This window comes from Eptatretus burgeri, chromosome 14 (assembly GCF_056783735.1).
Source record: "Eptatretus burgeri isolate ZD-2024b chromosome 14, Ebu_testis_v1, whole genome shotgun sequence".
NCBI lineage: Eukaryota > Metazoa > Chordata > Myxini > Myxiniformes > Myxinidae > Eptatretus > Eptatretus burgeri.
Genome location: NC_140974.1, coordinates 67,131,971 through 67,151,769, shown reverse-complemented (window position 1 = coordinate 67,151,769; position 19,799 = coordinate 67,131,971). Strand labels below are relative to the sequence as shown.

At 48.4% G+C, this 19,799-nt stretch overlaps 1 protein-coding gene across 8 annotated transcripts in view; it reads right to left on the bottom strand.

Annotated features, from left to right (window-relative positions):
- The window catches only part of LOC147013515 (SH3 and multiple ankyrin repeat domains protein 3-like), a 522,196-nt gene extending 503,935 nt beyond the window's left edge, over nucleotides 1–18,261 (bottom strand). For 7 of the 8 annotated variants that reach the window (XR_015051346.1, XR_015051345.1, XM_085855370.1 and 4 more), the window contains exon 1: nucleotides 16,917–18,261. Coding sequence is in view for 5 of the 8 variants with exons in the window: in XM_085855370.1 (XP_085711496.1) it covers nucleotides 16,917–17,285 (369 nt within the window). In the remaining 3 variants the exon portion in view is untranslated. The remainder of the gene's footprint in view (nucleotides 1–16,916) is intronic. The other variant, XM_085855372.1, reaches the window with a different exon arrangement.
- Nucleotides 18,262–19,799: the final 1,538 nt, after the last annotated feature.

Below are 19,799 nucleotides of genomic sequence, written 5' to 3'. Positions count from 1 at the left end.
GCCTGACTTATTTGGTTTCCACCAGGCACACTGTCACCATTGATATAAAAATTGATCGCCAAGGTGAAAAAGACCTTTAATCAACAATCCGCCTTTTGGTCATATTCTTCGAAGCTGTTAATTTCTTCATGGCCAGTTTCAAGATTGGAACAGTAAATGTTAATGGTGGTGGGAGTCTGCTCTGCAAGATCGAAATTAAACAGCTGGTAGAGGTCAACAGTCTCAACATAGAATGGGTCTCTTGCAACAAAGCTGTCAAATCTGTTCAGGCTCAGTGGCAACTATTTATGGATAAGGAATGTTTCTTTAGGAACAACTCCTCATCGAAAGCAGGCACCATGTTTGTCTTCGGGAAACATTTCCATCCGTCCAGTCTTAATTTTACTAGTATTATTAATGGACATCTTGCCTCTGTGACCTTCTCTATCAATCAGGTCACGTTTACAATTCTCAATGTGTACGCTCCAAGCAAAAATGACGAGCGGATCTCTTTTTTTGCTGAACTGAGAAAATTCCTGCAAACACTAGATATGCAGACTTGTCTAATTATATTATTGGTGGCAATTTTAACTGTACTGTTAATGCTTCATGTGACCGAAATGGGCCAGAACCCCAACCACGTACCGAAAACTTTTTGCAAATATAATTGCGAAATATAATCTCCGTGATGTTTGGCACGTACAGCACCCTTCTGATCAGTCTTACACATGGTGTCATTGTTTAAACAACCACATCTCACTTGTGAGCCTTAATCGCATCTACGTAAATTCTCATTTATTACATGGAGTTTATAAATCCGATATCATGCCTTCTGGTTTCTCCGACCATTCCCTAGCTCGAGTTTTCATTCAACCCTCTAAAACCATGTCCAGGGTGCTCTCGTTGGAAATTCAACAATAGTGTTACGTTTGAGGGGGGATATGCATTCAAAGGGTAATTAGGATGTTTAATTAGGTATGCCATGCTGTTCGAGTGTACCAGGATCTCGATGTAATAAGTAGCAATTCAGTGGTGATAAGTTGTCTAGTAAATGTCCATTTCTTCAAGGGGGAAATGATAATTGTCACGTAATTAGATAGGGACACGGGATAGGGTAAGTGTGTCTGCGTAAACCCCTTTTAGTATTCTCTGGAGGCTTGCCGTGACGTCACAGGACAGTGCTGCGGATGGCTCCGCCCCGTGATCACGATTGGCGGAAGGCGACGGCGGAGGGCCAATAAACGGCTCGATTGGAAGTGACGAGGACGGGAGCATAAAAAGGTTCTGTTCGGGGTCGAAAAGGAAGAGGAAGAAGATCGGGACAGAAAGACCGTTTTTATGGGGGTGGAGGTTGTTGTGCAGGGAGCGTGCTTGTTGTTGCGCTGATTCGGCCCTGGTTTGATCGTGTCTTGTGGCCTTCCTGGGCCTCGTGCCTCACCTTGGTTGGCTCTGGGGTTCTGCTGGCTCGGAGTGCGGGGTCGAACGGCGGGCGGACCTGCCTCCCTCTCCTGCTCGCAATTTGGCACCAGAACTGGTTCCCTGGTGGCTGTGAACGGACTTGGGCCAAGACCAGGAGGTCGACAGCACCACGGTTTCTCCTGCCCCCCTGACGAGAGAAAGGCCAGCTCGTCCGACGCCAATCCAGGGACTGTTGCGTCCACACCACGGTCCAGCCTGACCACCAGAAATAGCTAAGTTTTGTGTGTGTGTGTGTGTGTGTGTGTGTGTGTGTGTGTGTGTGTGTGTGTGTGTGTGTGTGTGTGTGTGTGTGTGTGTGTGTGTGTGTGTGTGTGTGTGTGTGTGTGTGTGTGTGTGTGTGTACCTGGCGCCTTAGAGGGTTTGAGATTTGTATATTCATTGGAATTGTCTGTGTTTTCCCCACGCCCGATCCCACACCATCCCGTCGAATCGCCCCGGATCCCTCTTCTTGCCGAGTCTTGTTATTTCTGGTTAGAGGAATAAACGTTATCAACTCAGTGAAAAGTGACTCGTGCCACCTTCCTTGTCCCATTTGTGGTGGAGCAATTAGAACCGCCACCTTTGGGTTATAAATAAATAAACCGCCTCCATCGTTTCGGCTCATTCTACGTTGGCGGGACTGTTCAAGTCCCGTGGACGTCACAATAGTTTACGAGAAAACCACAACTTCATTCAGGCCTTTGAATCTTTCTGGACGGCTCTCCTAGAACAGAAGTTAAGCTGTCCTGTTAACCCACTGATATGGTGGGATTTAGTAAAAACCAAAATCAAAGGTTTTTGTCAACAGTATCAGTTTTTCTCAACAAGGGCTGACCATGAAGTAATAAAATTATTACAGTAACAGATTTTACATCTCCAAAGGGTCATCGGACAAAATAATAGTAATGTGCAAAAAACTTTAACTGAAAAAGTCTTTATTAAAGTAAATAACGGAGAGGAATGCACATGATGCTTTAGTTCGGATGAGGGTGCGACACCTAAATGAGGCAGACGTACCAACCAAGCACTTATTTTCTTTCGAGAAACGTCTTCCACTAAGCAGCTTTCTCAGTTGTGATTGATTGACTTATCCATTACCTTTACACAATCAGCAAATCAAACTTTTCGTGAAGGAATATTTTTCTGAAATATATTCAATGGAACAAATAAATCCCGTCAGTGTCAACTCTGTCTCCTTAGGCCTGCCAGTGTTGTGTGAAGATGGGCGTTCCCAATTGGAAAGACCCATTACTTTGAATGAACTTGGCAATGCCCTGCACAGCCTTGCCTTTGAGAAAGCACCTGGTTTGGATGGACTTTCAACCAAATATTATAAGAAGTTTTGGCACTTATTGGGTCCAGAACTCATTAACACTTTGAATGCAAGCTGCCAGCTTGGAGAGCAACCTCAGAGTTGCTGACGAGCTGTTCTTACCCTCATCCCCAAAAAGGGACACATGTGTATTGGAAATTGGCGTGTGATCTCCCTGTTATGTACGGACTACAAGATATTCTCAAAAGCCCTGGCATCACAACTTACTCATCTGTCCTCGTTGTTGAAGGAAGACCAATGTTATTGTGTCCCAAAACATTCCATTTATGACATAATCTCCCTTGTAAGACACATCATTGAACCGTGCATGGAAAACCCAAAAGATTTTGGACTTCTTGATCAGGAGAAAGCTTTTGACCGTGTTGACCATAGGTACCTTTTTGAAGTACTCATGCGGTTTGGATTTGGTTCGACAGTCATCTCATATATTAAAATACTGTAAAATAATATTTCTAGTGTGCTTAAGATAAACAATGAACTTCCAACACCTTTGTCTGTTAACAGGAATTAGACAAGGTTGCCCTCTTTCTGGGTTGCTTTTTGCTCTCTCCATCGAACCTCAACTGGTTTCTTTGCACTGCAGACCAACGGGGTTTAGTTTGTCCCATCATGAACGGCACATCAAGGTACTGGCATACGCCGATGACGTATGTGTATTCGTGCAAGATATCAATGATATTAACGTCATTCGTTATTGTTTATCCTTATTTGAAAAGGCTTCTTCAGCCAAAGTAAATTGGAATAAAATGAGCACCCTTTAGCTTGGTCCATTGTGTAACTTGGCGCCAAGACTTCCTACTCCGTTGTGATGGGCCAACTATGGCGTGAAATACCTTAGAGTGTCCTTGGGTAATGATACCACAGTTGCAAATAATTGGGCTGGTCTGTTAGAGTTTGTTGAGGGTAAACTGCAAAAATGGAAAGGTCTGATCACACAACTGTCGTATCGTGGAAGGGTCTTGGTTATCAACACATTGGTGGCTTCTACGTTATGGCACAAATGATTCGTGCTGCATCCTCCAGTGGCATTGCTTCAACAGCTCCAGAAGTGCTTCATGTCCGTTTTCTGGGATCGAAAACACTGGCTTCGACCTAAGGTCCTTAATTTACCAGTGACCGATGGAGGGAGGCCACGACCTGGTCAACATAAAGAACCGGCTAATGGCATTTCGATTCTCGGTTGCTCTTCGCATGCTACACACGCGACCCTCTCCACCATCGGTCAATGTTGCTCATCCCCTTTTGCAACAGGCTAGGAGACTAGGCTATGACCACTCATTTTTTCCTGATGGACCTTTCCCAAATCAACACATCTCCACACTCTAGTTTCAATCAGAGCATGCTAAATGCATGGCAAGCTCTGACAATAACAAGAGCTACACATTCTTACACGAAACATGTTTCTGGAAGAACCTTTGTTCTACAACTCCTTTTTCCATGATATGCCTGCTGATAGGTGTATTATTCAATGCTTTACTGATAAGAGCGTAAAATCTGTCAGATCTTCTCAGCCCAAACGGCAGATGAATCGGAGCTGATGCATTGGCAAGCCTGGTTGGTGTGCGATCTTCTAGGATTATGGCACGCATATTATGTAGTGTGCTTTGTACATATACAAAGCTTGTACCTGCTTGGGAGCAAGACCAGCAAAACAATGAACAAAATACAGATCAAATATCTTCTCCTTCTACCTTTCCTGAACTCGAATGCATTTTTTCTCTTGCTTGCTCTCTTCCTTGGACCCCTTTTAACGTAGACTTCAATGGCTTTCCTAAACAGAAAGACCTCTATGTGGGTGTGTAAAATTTATTTTACACCGGCAAATAACACAGCCGAGGGTTCGATGGAGAGACCTCTTACCTTGTTCTCCCCCATATTTTCCGAACTGTAAAGGCTTTTATAAGCCTCCTGTTCCACCACAACATGGCGACCTCCAATGCAGCCGAGTACACTGGATTCTTCCTTCGAATCATTTGTTACACCATTTTTCAAACCTTCTGGTAAATGAATGTCCCTTTTGTAAGAAGTCTGAAAACCTTTTTGACATCGATGTTAAATACCAATGGTAGGTAGGCACCTTTATTCATTTTACTTCGGAATTGTTTTGTGAAGGCGCTGTCACACCTTGACGATTTAGCCAGCAACGGCAACGTATAAAAATGTATGTAAAACGTTGGTGTACGCTGAAATTTTGATGTTTTTGAAGTTTTGGTCATATTCATAACGTGTTGGTCGTATGCATAACATATTAGTAATGGGCACAGAACATTTCGTTGTCTTATTGATAACTTATACCAACGAATGCTTAGCCTGTTGTCGGCGTTCACAACCTATGCCCAACGATAGTTTAACTTAGGCATAGCGCGCTGCACGTATCGCCGACGAACTCGTGGCGTAGCCTGTTAAAAACCTGCCGCACGCCGATTTAAATCATAACCGCCTGAGAATTGGAAGTGTCAACATCGCAGTCACACCTTGACGATTTTGCCAGCGTATGCCGACCTAGGAAAAATGTGTCTAAAACGCCAGCACACGTCGAATACGGAATGGGTAAGTTGTGTATACGTTAAGAGCACGCTGAAAAACAATGAAGTAGCTGTCATATTTCGTGGTACGTTTAGTACGTCATGAAATTTCAAGCATGCTGAAAATTTGATGACGTACTCGCCGTATGGCTCACACATTCCGCCACACTGGGAATAAGTTGTAGGCACAATATGCGATCGATCGAACACACGTCGACACAAGTTCCTTGTAAGTTACTCATAAGTCGAAACACGTCGAGGTAATGTTTAGCATACCCGAAACTTATTTTCTCCGTCAAGGCACATTTTCTTTTTTTTCTCCTTGGCTCCGTGAAGGCACGTGATGAAATATCTGAAGTTGTTGTTGTTGTTGTTGTGGGTTTTTTTATTTTTTTTATGTTTTTTTTAGTCGATCACAAATTTTAAAATATATTCGGACATTTGCTTTTATGTTTCGACGTCGACGTGACAATATCCTCAAACAGAAAATATTCACAGAGGAGGAACTAAGAATAAGACATGAGTAAACTGAAGAGGCAATCGGACGTGACGTAACAGCACGTGACAAAATATCGGAAGTTATTGTTGTTGTTTTTTTAACGCAGCCAATACTCCATTATACAGTAGCAGTAAATTAGAAACACGTTCAGAAAGTTCTGTGGTCGTCCGGAAGACGTCAATCAAATACGTCTACATACGTCGCAGGGCCAGGCTGAATGGCAGAGCTGAGCTTTCAGGGAGCTGAGGCGTAAAACTGTACGTGCACTGAGGGTGGACAAGGAGGCCTATGTGCAAGGAATCTGTGAGGGGGTAGAGCATCATCTGTGGACAGGTGATTCTCGTCCCGCTTACAGGGGAATTCGCGCATTACGTTCATCCAAGCCCATCCCTCGGAGCACTACAGTTCGAGCAGAGAGTGGTAGGCTCTTGACAGAGGAGTCTGAAGTGAAGGCCCGCTGGGCCGGTTACTTTGAGCGGTTGTTCAGGGCTGATCCCCCAGCTGTCGAGTTGGATGTCAAGGGTGTTACAATCCCTGTTGCTGACCCTCGAATCAACTGTGGTCCACCTTCACTTGTGGAAACACGGGCTTCGGTGAACCAGTTGAAATGGGGCAAAGCTCCAGGGATCTGTGGCATCCATGCCGAACTTCTCAAGGCTGGTGGAAATGCTGCACTCGTGTCGTTGCATGCAGTTTTGTGCTCTGCCTGGAACACAGGCATCATCCCAACTGACTGGAAGAGGGGCCTTGTTGTCCCTCTCTGGAAAGGGAAGGGTGATCACCAAGACTGCAACAACTACCGAGGGGTAACGCTGCTCTCAGTGCCGGGCAAGGTCTTTGCTCGGATAATTCTTGATAGGGTTCACCACCATCTGCTTGAGCACCAGCGTCCAGAGCAGTCAGGCTTTACACCAAAGAGGTCAACGATTGACCGTATCCTTGCACTTCGTGTCCTCACTGAACGCAGACGAGAGTTTCGGCAGGGGCTGCTTGCAGCCTATGTTGATCTCTGGAAAGCGTTCGATTCAGTGAATCGGGATGTCCTCTGGAGGATTCTTGGTCTTCGTGGGGTCCCACCAAAACTGATCGATCTGGTGTCTGAACTCTACTCTGGTACTGAGAGTGCTGTGAAGTGTGGTGGTACCATCTCTGACTTATTTCCAGTTGTTACTGAAGTTCGTCAGGGATGTGTACTTGCCCCCACACTTTTCAGCACTTGCATGGACTGGATTTTATGGAGGATGTCGGAGAGATCAAGTTGCGGTGCATCGTTTGGGAATGTCAAGATCTCGGACCTTGATTTTGCAGATGATGCAGTCATCTTTGCGGAGACTTTAGACATCCTCTTGGGGGCCCTCGTGGTGCTGAATGAGAAGTCGGAGCCGTTGGGATTACGGGTTTCTTGGGTCAAAACTAAGATCCAGGCTTTCGGTGACATCTTGGATGCTGCTGTCCTGTCTGTGTCTGTTTGTGGTGAGGATGTTTAGGTCGTGGAGAGATTCACTTACCTTGGCAGTGATATTCATGTCTCTGCTGGCTGCGAGTCAGAGGTCAAGAGACGTCAGGGTCGGGCCTGGGGAGTCATGGATTCACTGGATCATGGGGTGTGGCACTGCTGGTACCTGTGCGGGAGGACGAAAGTCCGAGTCTTCAGGTCCTTGGTACTTCCAGTCTTGCTCTATGGGTGCGAGACTTGGACTCTGACCAAGGATCTGAGACGGAGACTTAATTCCTTTGGTACCAGGTCTCTTCGGAGAATCCTTGACTATCGCTGGTCGGATTTTGTGTCCAACGAGCGGTTGCTGAGAGAGACTCGGATGAGATTTGTTACCTGCATAGTCCGTGAGCGTCAGTTGCGGCTGTATGGACATGTGGCTCGTTTTCCTGACGCTGATCCTGCTCACCAGATTCTCTCAGCGAGGGAGTCTCATGAGTGGAGGAGGCCAGTGGGCCGACCACGTGCCTCATGGTTGCAGCAGGTTGACCATCATCTCAAGGATATGGGGATGGGCCTGGCATCTGCCTGGGGGATGGCCAGACGGAGGCCCCTGGAGTACCGGCGGAAAGTGGACGTAGCGACGCGCTGTTCTGGCACATGCTCCCATACCTGACCTGACCTGTCAATATGCGTTGGAGGTACGTTACACATAGGTTCAAAGCACGTTACTCATAGGTTAGAAATAAGTTTTGGGTACGCTAAGCATTACCTCGAAGTGTTTCGACTTATGAGTAACTTACAAGTAACGTGCCTCAACGTGTGTCAACGATCGCATAACGTGCCTCGACGTGTGTCAACGATAGTGTAACGTGCCTACAACATGTTACTCATAGGTTATAAATAAGTTTCGGGAACGCGAATCATTACCTCGACGTGTTTCGACTTATGAGTAACTTACAAGTAACATGTGTCGACGTGCGTCAACGATCGCATAACGTGCCTACAACTTATGGCCAGTGTCGCGGAACGTGCGAGTCATACGCTGGCATATGTCATAAAATTTAAACATGCTAAAATTTGAGGACAACCGCAAAGTACAACGATGAAAGCCAGCGCACTACGACGTATGGCAGTGTTTTTTAGCGTGCTCTTAACGTATACAAACTTACCCATAACGTATTCGGCATGTGCCGGCGTTTTAACCTAATTTTGCATACGTCAGGCATACGTTGGCTAAATCGTCAAGGTATGACAGGGCCTTGAGGTTTGGTTTGATTTTGATTTTTGACACGTGTGTTTATTTATGGCTTAGACATCTCACACAAAAATTCAAATGCTGTGTTAGCCAATTTCCTGCTTGCTCAGGTAAAGATGGCAGAACACAAATCAACAAAGAAGAAACTTGATGGTGTTGGAGTTAATGATGAAGATGCTCTGTTTTTGTTCAAAAATCTTGTAACAAGTCGTGTTAAATTGGATTTTGCTTTCTTTTCCGTAACTGGAAGACTGCCACAGCTTGAATCAAAATGGTGTACAAAGGAAGTTCTTGGTAAAGTCCTCGAGGAACATTTATCTTTTTACGAAATGTTTTGTAGATAATCCACTCGATTAACCTTTTTCTTCAGAAATTGTTTTTATTTTTCTTTCTCTCTCTGAAATGGAAATATGACTCCCATTTGGGGGCTTTCTTTTCCATTTTTATAACACTCTCTCTCTCGCTCTCGCTCTCGCTCTCCCTCCCCCCACCCTCTCGATCTCTCCCTCTCCCGCCCCCCTCTCAATCGCTCCTTCTCCCTTCCCCTCTCTATCTCTCCCTCTCCCTCTCCCCCTCTCTATCTCTCCCTCTCCCCCTCTCTATCTCTCCCTCTCCCCCCTCTCTATCTCTCCCTCTCCCCCTCTCTATCTCTCCCTCCCCACTCTCTATCTCTCCCTCCCCACTCTCTATCTCTCCCTCCCCACTCTCTATCTCTCCCTCCCCACTCTCTATCTCTCCCTCCCCACTCTCTATCTCTCCCTCCCCACTCTCTATCTCTCCCTCCCCACTCTCTATCTCTCCCTCCCCCTCTCTATCTCTCCCTCCCCCTCTCTATCTCCCCCTACCCCCTCTCTAACTCTCCCTCCCCCTCTCTATATCGCTCACCCCTCCCCTCCCTCCTCTTTCTCCCTCTCCCCACCTCTCTCTCTCTCTCTATCTCTCTCTCTCTGACCTCTCTCCCCTCCTATTGGCCTTCTCCACTCACAAGGCCCCCTCGCTGAGAGAATCTGTTTAACAAGATCAGCGTCAGGAAAACGAGCCACATGTCCACACTGATCCTCACAGACAATGCAGGTAACAAATCTCATTTGAGTCTCAGCCACCGCTTATTAGACAGAAAGTCCGACCAGCAATAGCCAAGGATTCTCTGTAGAGACCTGGTCACAAAGGAATCAAGTCTTCATCTCAGATCCCTGGCCAGAGTCCAAGTCTCACATCCGTAGAGCAAGACTGGAAACACCAAAGACGAGAAGACTCGGACTTTCCCGATTTCACTGAATCAAACGCTTTACAGAGATTAACCGAGGCTGCAAGCAGCCCCTGCCAAAACTCTCGTCTGCATTCGGTGAGGACCCCAAGGGCAAGGATACAGTCAATCATTGACCTCTTTGGTGTAAAGCCTGACTGTTCTGGGTGCTGGTGCTCAAGTAGATGGTGGCGAATCCTATCAAGAATTATCAGAGCAAAGACCTTGCCTGGCACCGAGATCAGCGTCACTCCTCGGTAGTTGCTGCAGTCCTGGCGATCACCCTTCCCTTTCCAGAGAGGGACAATAAGGCCCCTCTCCCAGTCAGTTGGGATGATGCCCGTGTTCTAGGCAGAGCACAGAACTGCATGCAACAACATGAGTACAGCATTTCCAACAGCCTTGAGAAGTTCAGCATGGATGCCACAGATCCCAGGAGATTTACCCCATTTCAACCGGTCCACCCACAAATGAAGGTGGATAACAGATGATTGGAGGGTCAGCAATCGGGACAGTAACACCCCTGACATCCAATTTGACAGCTGGTGGATCAGCCAGGTACAGCCGCTCAGAGTAACCGGCCCACTTCGGACTCCTTTGTCAAGAGCCCACCACCCTCTTCTCTAACTGCAGTACACCGAGGGACGGGCTTGGAGGAAGGCAATGCACGAATTCCTCTGCAAGCAAGACGAGACTCCTTTGACCAAAAGTGATGCTCTACCTCCTCACAGATTCCTCGCACATAGGCCTCATTGTCCACCCTCAGGGCACGTACAGTTTTATGCCGAAACGCCCTGGAAAGCTCAGCTCTGCCATTAAGCCAAGCACTGTGACTCTGGTCAATGGTATCTAGTGTCCCTTGAGAGACTAAATTCTTCTTTGCCAGACGGTGAGTTTCAAGACATCCACTGGCAACATCAAGGATGGTAGTTTTGTAGTCATCAAGGACATCCAACTCTTCAGGATTCTCCAAAGCATCCAGATGCCCCAAATCCCCACTCAGCCTGTTCATAAACTCCTCAGCTACCCTCTCATCCTTGAGCTTGCAAACATCCAGCCGAGGCTAGGATGGTACCAATATCCCAGATTTAATCTGCAACTTCAGAGTTGCGACCACAGGTCGGGATTAAGGAACTGAGCACTCCGGTGGACCCTGCAGTTCTGGACCATCCTCCAACGACCAGCAACGAACATATGGTCAATCTCCTTTGCCACACCACCAGCGTTGGAGCACCAAATCCAGCGATGAGCCTGTGGGCGCTGAAACCATAAACCAGCCAACTAAGTCCATGACTTCTTGCAAAGTGAAGGAACTTAGTGCTATTCTGGTTCACAGTTCCAGCCTGGAGCACTGATCAAGCACAGACTTGAGCGTAGCATAGAATGCGTCCTTCACAGTGAGATCACTCGCCTCAGTCGGAGCATATACAGAGACCAGGGAAACGAGACCCAAGGATTGACGAATCCTTTGTCTCATAATACTGTTATGGAAATGGCCCTTATTAGGCTACTAAATATAGGATTGGCTCAGATCCCCCATTAAATGCATGTTTAGCTTGGTTGTTTGGTAAAATGGACGTTACATGTGTGTCGGGAGGTGCAAGAGCCGTTTTTATTGTTTGTGCAGTGGTGGTGGAACGAGAGCTCCCTCTTCTTCCTTCCCCATCCCGGACGAGGCCCCGCCCAGTCGGCTGAGAGGTGTGGCCAAAAAGAGGAGGTGGAGCTAATGGGAGGAGTTTGTCAGCTTCGAAAAGGGGAAGGAGAGAGTGGCTTGCAGCGAGCGAAGGAAGGCCTCGAAAAAGAAAAGGGGTTCAGTTTGGGAAAAGAGTCAGTTTTTCGAGGCGTGCTCGGGTTTCGAAGTGAGCGAACGAAGGAGAGACAGTGTTGGATCTGCCGGGAGAGACGCTGAACCTGAGCGCACCGAGTCTGCATTTTTGGCAGTAAGAGAGGTTGCCTGCACATTGAGTCTGCCTTTTTGGGCAGTGGGAGAGGCGGCCTGCACGTCGAGTCTGCCTTTATGGGCAGTGGGAGAGGCGGCATGCACGTCAAGTCTGCCTTTTGGGGCAGTGGGAGAGGCGCCTGCACGTCAAGTCGGTGATCGACTCTTATGACGAGGTGATTCTGCCGTGAGAGAAACTGAGGACGGAGTTGAGAAGTTGGGCTTCGAAGCGGGAAGGCAAGAGAGGAAACGACGGAGCCTCTGACAGTCCTTACTCACCTCGCGGCTCGACACGTTTGCCGATCCCCTTGCCGAAGCCCGGCACCTCGATTTGGGCCTTGTCTGGTGAACAGGCCAGGCCTGGATTTGTATGCTGGACCTTGAGAGAAATCAGCTGAGGCCCATCGTCGATCTGATGGTCTTGTGCTGTCGACCTTACGCGGGGTCAGAGCCCGCGGAGACCGCGTGCGGTGCAGAAAAGAAAGGCGAGTGCCGTCTCGCCATGCGGCATGTTCGAGTTCGAGCAGGGGGCTCGAATCCGTGGACATCTGCTTGTTACGAGCGACATTCATGTTTTGACACTTTCCTCTCGTCCATGAAACATCACCAAGTACTCTGTCTTGTCTGCATGCATTCAGTCTGTATGTCTTGTCTGCACGTGTTGTACAAGGCATATCTCGGTAGGGACCACCTAGAAACCTGTAATCCGTAGTTCCCAATAAAAACATTGTCGTGAATGTTTTGCTTGTGTCGTGTTCCCCGCTGTTCCCCAATAAATCGAGTTGGTTCGTATGAAGTTGCCTCTATGGACTAATTCGTGTCGCGTCGAGGAACGATCCGTTCGATTGGCATATAAAACCAAAATGGTTACAGACTGGCAGAAAACGCTCGGCATTCGACAAAACCAGTCTGTAACCGGGGTTCTATTTCCCCAACTGGTAAGGTCCAGGATTACGTTGGTATCGCGATTGAAGACGCGTGACCCGAGGCCTGTGCTGAGCCAGCTGGCGCTATAAACCCCAGAGACAGCGGTGGTGAGGGTGGCGCCAAGAGTCGAGTGAGAATACCGCCACCCCTGATCCGCAACAATACACTCGTTGACCGGTGTTACCTCAATTATCATTGGAGTCAGCTTATTGGACACAGCTACAGCAACTCCTTGGGCATGGTAACCATCTGAGCAACCAGACAATGTAACCACCCGCCATGATCTCGCCACTATCCAGTCTCCAAAACTCAAAGAGTGCTTTCAGACATGAAATCCTTCCTCTTCTTCAATGGCTTGATTTCCAATCATCAATTTCGTTTCAGACCAGGTCACTCTACCCTGGATATGCTGCTTCTGCTCTCCCAACAATGGATGGAGGTACTCAATGCCAGACATTAAATCAGAGCCATATTACTTGACATATCACGTACTTTTGACACGGTCTGGCACCCTGCCCTGCTCACCAAACTCTCTTCTTATGGTATCCTTGGCCATCTCCACTCATGGCTTGCAGACTTCCTCTCCTGCTGCAGCCAACGTGTGACCGTACCAAATAGAGTTCTCTAATCTCCTCTTCCTGTCCAGGCTGGAGTTTCTCAAGGTAGCTTTCCGGGCCCTGTTCTTTTTCTGGTCTTCATAAATGATCTCTCCGACTCTGGAAAATCCTCTTTACCTCTTTGCTGATGACTCCACCCTCTGTCATACCATCTGTCATCCCTCAGGCTGACAAGTCGCAGCTTCTTCGCTCTCTGCAGATCTGGATAAAATCACAAACTGGTCCAACCGTGGAACATGTCTTTCAATCCTGACAAATCTCAGTCTCACTATGTCTCTCCGAAAGGACCGTTTGAACCCCCCCCCCACCCCCATTTACTTTCTCAACAATACTCTGGAAGAAGTCCTTTCATTCAAGCTTCTGGGTCTCTCTATCTGCTAATGGTCTTTGCTGGGAAAGCCACATTCCCAACCTGGCCTCCAAAGCCAGTCACCGACTAGGAATCCTCCATCCTGCAAAGTCCTTCTTCGGCCAACCTGAGCTCCTGACCACATACAAAGCTTTCGTCTGCAGCCGGATGAAGAACTGCTCTCCCCTTGGGCTGGTGGCTCCTGCCTCTCACCTTTCTCGGCTTCACGTTGTGGAAACCAAGGTTTTTAGGATCATTGGTATCTCCCGCGATGAGGCTCAGTCTTTGGGACTCTCACTCTCCCACTGCAGGCAGGTCGGTGGTCTTTCTGTCTTCTTCCGTCTCTTCTCTGGTCTCGCCCCCCCCCCTGCATTGTCTGCGATATGTCCCCACAATATTTCCGCAGGGGGCTGAAGGTCTGACAACAACCCCCTTCTGGTAATACTACCAAAATCATGAATCACTGCTCACCTTCCCTCTTTCATTCCTCTTTTTCCCCACCTTTGGAATAAATTCCCACACTCTCTTCAATCCCATTCTTCCCTCCAGGACTTCAAAACAGCTGTTCCCCACCACCTCTTATCTCCCCCCATCCAAAACCTTGATCTTCTCTACACCCGTTAATCCACCCCAAAGCCACCTCCTTCAAATTCCCTGTTCTGTCCATCTTGTATATCCAGTGTTCCCCACCCCATCCCTCTCCCTTCCACAGATCTCCTAATGTCTCTGTTCTCCACTGTTTTGTTCTCACCTCTCCCATGCCCCCCCCCCTTGCTGTGCGTTGTGTGTTCACTCTCATATGAGCCTCGACAATGTGTGCAAAAAAAAAATGCCGATGTTCAAACGCTTGAACTCAGATGATAATAGACAAGTGATCATCCTCTCTTAGGGATAGAACATTGCAGACACTCACTCAAAGGGACCGCCTCTGGTTAACCCAAGGAGAGCGCCGTCTGGTGGACGACACCTCAGCACTACCCTGACACATACTACCGCAATCTGACCTGAGAAGGTTACCCCGTGGTTATCCTCCTATCATCATAGAGTGGGTGTCCCAAAGGCTTTTCCCCAATCCCGTCATCCGGTGAGCTGCTTTGCGGAGGGCAGCTGCACAGGGGGTACTCCCATGGAGTGGGTTTTCAATTTTGGGTTTTGAAGAGTTTTACGGTGGCCGGAGTGCTAATCAAATCCTGCCACCAACCTCCTAAAAAAGAGTAACCCAGCTGCAGGACGTCCGCAGACACAGTTGGGCACTAGATATGGATGGCCATTGGCTCACAAGGAGCTTCTCTGCCCTGTGACAGGTTTTGTTTTTAATCCTGCTGGGTGTCCGTATCATACACCCTCCTCACCAGCAAACCTGGTGGGGGAGACGGATTAGTCGCCGACAACCCGATCATGGGACAGGTTAGTGCAGATTTACACGGTACCTGTAGCAAGTCACAGATCTAGCCTAGCCTGACGTGACCTGTCAACCTATTTAGTGAAATGCCAGATTTGTCTTCTGTTTTGTCACTCCTTTGTCCATGCTTTGTCACTCCCAGGTTTCTGCAGGGCATACACGGTCCACCCTCAACCCCCTTCTAGTGAAACTACCAAAATACAGGATCGCTGCTCACCTCCACTCATTTGTTCCTCTTTCCCCCCCCCCCCCTGCCTGTGGATCAATTTCCACATCCTCTTCAATCTCATCCTTCTCTCCAGATCTTTAAGACAGCTGTTCATCACCATCTCAGATTGTTGTCCCAATCCAAAACCATGATATTTTCTACCCTGGTTACCCTCCCCCCTACCTTTCCGCAACACCACCCCAATCCCTCCTGCTTCTAAATTTTCAGTTTCTCTCCAAAGAGTTTCCTTGTGTTGGGTGGTCGCTAGAGTACCCTTATTGTCGGGTTTACCGCGCGCGTGTGTGTGCATGTGTGTGTGTGTGTGTGCGTGTGCGTGTCTGCAACACGAGGCTCCACAGCACAAACCAGCAAACCGATTTCGATAAAACTTTGCGACAGGTGCCATATGGGCTGGGAGTGTGCGTGTTTGAGTTTCGTTGCTAAGCAACCACCCGTTGCTATGCAGCGGCCAAAAAACCGTGTACGGTGTTTTCAATACTTGTCCTACATTTTTGAATGTGGAGAAACGACACTTCGGAATTAAACACTTCGAGATATTTAGAAAATTTTACTGGAGCCGATTTTTGATTTAGGTTTTATTTTTCAAGTGGTAGTCCTTCAAAAATCGGGTGTCTATTTACCGTCATTTTTTTGTTTGTTTGTTTGTATGTAATGGACAGCTCTGGAGGCCAGAGGAGTCAACCGATTTTGATGAAACTTGACAGGTAGGTTCATACCAGGATCTAGTTCTATGCTTTTGAGCACCGTTGCTATGGACACCACTGTTGCCGAGCAACGGGACTTTGAAATGTTTGAAAAGTCATAAAAAAATTATTTTTTAGAAAATCAAAAATGGGCTTCCAGGCTTTTATGCGCACAATAATCAACCCCTGTCAAAAATTTTCAGCCTGATCCGTCAAAAACTGTATGACTGGTATGCAATTATGTCACGACCACCCATGTCGCCTACCGGCTTGTATCCATGTTATCAACTCCATGCATCCTCTCCTGCCCCCCCCCGCCCCCATTATTGCTCTTCCACGAGCCTCAACGATATTTACAAAAGGTGGGGGGGTGGTAAGAAAGGACAAGGGGGGGTGATATAAATGAAAACAGGGGGAGGAAGGAGGAGAGAGAGAGGAAGAGAAAGGGAGTGAGAAAAGAGGGGGGGAAGAAGGGGTTGAAGGAGGGGGAGAAGCGGGTGAGTGGTGAGGGAGAAGAGGAGGGTATGTGGGAGAGGAGGAAAAAGGAGAGGTGGGAATGAGATTATGTTCGGATCGAGTGTAATTGCAGGAAGGTTGATTATGGGGAGGGTTAAAATAATTAAGGGGCGTTGAGGAGGGTATTTGGAGGGGAGCAGCACAGGAGTAAGTTCCATGAGAGGGAATTCCGCACAGGGAATTCCTCATGCCGTGTCCCTGAGAAAATTCGTCAATCATGACCCAAGAATGGTCCGTGAAGGAAGGATACAACTTTATAACGAATGAAACCGTGAGAGGAATAAATATATCGAACGAGCATCGGAAAATGAACACTCAAATGGCAAAGAACGACGGCGAAGTGAGCAAAACGAAGCGCTGAATCGACAAAAGCAAATATGCATGAGGATTGAGAACCGAGAATGCAGGGTTATATCCGAGCAAGGTGCCCATCTGCAGTCGCGTCACCTCACGCGCCTTTTTCACCACACGGCACAACATCGAGACAAGAAGCCGGGAAAAGGTCTGTCCGAGATGCTCACCATCTGTTGTAGATCCGGGATTCGAACCCGAATAAGCATTGCCTCAGACGCCATGGGAACCTCGCTCTCACACTGCTCTGAACCTCCCTCTGCTGCTGCTGCTGCTGCTCCTGCTGTTCCTGCTGCTCCCTCAGCTTGAGCTCCACCAGCACCGGTATCCTCAGTCTCTCCAACGCTTTCTCCTTCGCCATGAGCCTCCTTCGAGGCCGCCAAGGAGAGCGCTCCGGCGCTCACTCCTCGCTCCCTTTGCTCTTCCTCTCCTTTTCCCGCTCGCTCTCGCCGCCGCCGCTGCCGCTGCCGCTGCTGCTGCTGCTCCTCAGTCCTTTTCTCTCTCTCCTTCTCCACACCAGGGGGAGCTCGTTGTGACATACTTTGCGTTTGTATGTGAATGTGTGGTTTTTTTTGGGGGGGGTTTTTTTTTCTTGTCCCGACTGTTTTTTATTTCTTTCCTCGAAGCCAAATCGTCCGTATTCGAATCCAGTTGCACCGCAGTCGCTCACCCTTCCTCAGTCGTCTTTATCGCGTGGATTGCGATTTATTCCGATTACTCTTACCGCTCTGTATTCCCTGACACTTTTTTTGATTTGCTCTTCTCTCTCTCTCTCGCTCGCTCGCTCGCTCTTAATCTCCTCATCTCCGTTCCGCGTGAACCCGCGGTTTCCCCACACACGGCATTTTCCTCAGGAAAACCCCTCCCGTAGGTTTCTTCTTCCTCTTCTTATTCGATTCATTTATATCAAATAATATAATTCGTGGTGGAAAATGAAACTTACCCGATTTTAATTTTTTTTTTTCTTCCCAGCGTCCGCGTACCAAACCCTTCCGATTCGCAATTCAAACTCGACGTCCAACTGTTGATCCGACTCTAAAAAGGTGATTACAAATTGCCGATTTTTCGCTTTGAACATACACCGTCCGAAAGGAATTTTTTTTTTTTTTGTCCAACGATTTCAGCTCCCCATCTTCTTCTTCTTCACGTGAAACATTCTTCTTTTTTCCCCCTCCCCCATTCCAATTGCTTCACATTCGCTGATCTCGTGCAAGAAGCCGTTTATTGCATTATATTATACAGCATTTCGCTTCCTCCGCAACCCCTAACTCCCCCAGCCCCAACCCTCCCTTACTTTTCTAGATCTCGCGCCTTTTTCGTGGGTTTAGATGAACTCTTCTTGGTGAGACGATGCTGCCACGCAGCTTTTTCTTTATACTTGCCCTGTCTTTTGCCAAACTATTCCGAGCAAGCTCTCAGTGCGTGTAAATCCCTCCGTCTGTTCCTTGAGCTTGAGATCCATCCGAGTCTCCGTGGCGTCTGCATCGCCCGTAAGAAGGCGGCAGGGCGTACGGGGACGGACGGACGGGGGAGGAGAGGGGAGGGGAGGAGAGGAGAGGGGAGGGGAGGGGCGAGAAGGTGTGCATGGCGATAACGGAAGGGATAGAGACAAGCAGAGAGACACCCGGGGGCGAAATAAGTGGTGTGGGCCCAAGAGGGTGTGGGAGGGAGAGTGAAAATGGGAAATGGATATACAGGCAAAAGGAATCACAGACAGGTGGGAAGAGGATGAACGAACGGAGGAAGAAGTGGGAGTTGATCGCTTTGCAATGTGCTGACAAGATGTGCAAACGGAAAATGCTTGCAATAGACAACAAAGGCGATGCACAGAGACGGACACAATTCCACGTGTGTGCGTGTGGGCGTACGTCCATTGAAGTGTGCAGCAAGTGCGCGGAAATTGCAACACGTGAAGACAAACGTGCGTTCGTGCATTGAGCTTTGCCCGCACAGTCGGCGAGGAGACACGGACTACAGTAGGGTAGATAATGACATAAATCACGAAAACTCAGCAGAGTCACCCAATACACACGAACACCCAACACAGTCATCGAGGATACACCGAGACGCAGCATGACCATTGAGGATACATGAAAACTGAGCACAGACATCGAGGATACACAAAAAACCTGAGCACAGTGATCCAGGATACACGAAGACCGAGCACAGACATCGAGGATACACGAAGACCCAGCACAGTGATAGAGGATACACGAGGACCGAGCACAGCCATCGAGGACACACGAAGACCGAGCACAGCCATCGAGGATACACGAAGACCGAGCACAGCCATCGAGGATACACGAAGACCGAGCACAGCCATCGAGGATACACGAGGACCGAGCACAGCCATCGAGGACACACGAAGACCGAGCACAGCCATCGAGGATACACGAAGACCGAGCACAGCCATCGAGGATACACGAAGACCGAGCACAGCCATCGAGGATACACGAAGACCGAGCACAGCCATCGAGGACACACGAAGACCGAGCACAGCCATCGAGGACACACGAAGACCGAGCACAGCCATCGAGGATACACGAAGACCGAGCACAGCCATCGAGGATACACGAAGACCGAGCACAGCCATCGAGGATACACGAAGACCGAGCACAGCCATCGAGGATACACGAACACCCAGCACAGTGATCGAGGATACACGAGGACCGAGCACAGCCATCGAGGATACACGAAGACCGAGCACAGTCATCGAGGATACACGAAGACCCAGCACCGACATCGAGGATACACGAAGACCCAGCACATTGATCGAGGATACACGAAGACCCAGCACCGACATCGAGGATACACGAAGACCCAGCACATTGATCGAGGATACACGAAGACAGAGCACAGACATCGAGGATACAAGAAGACCGAGCACCGACATAGAGGATACACGATGACCCAGCACAGACACACAGGATACATGAAGACCGAGCACAGCCATCGAGGTTACACGAAGACCCAGCACAGTGATCGAGGATACACGAAGACCCAGCACAGATATCGAGGATACACTAAGACCCAGCACAGACATCGAGGATACA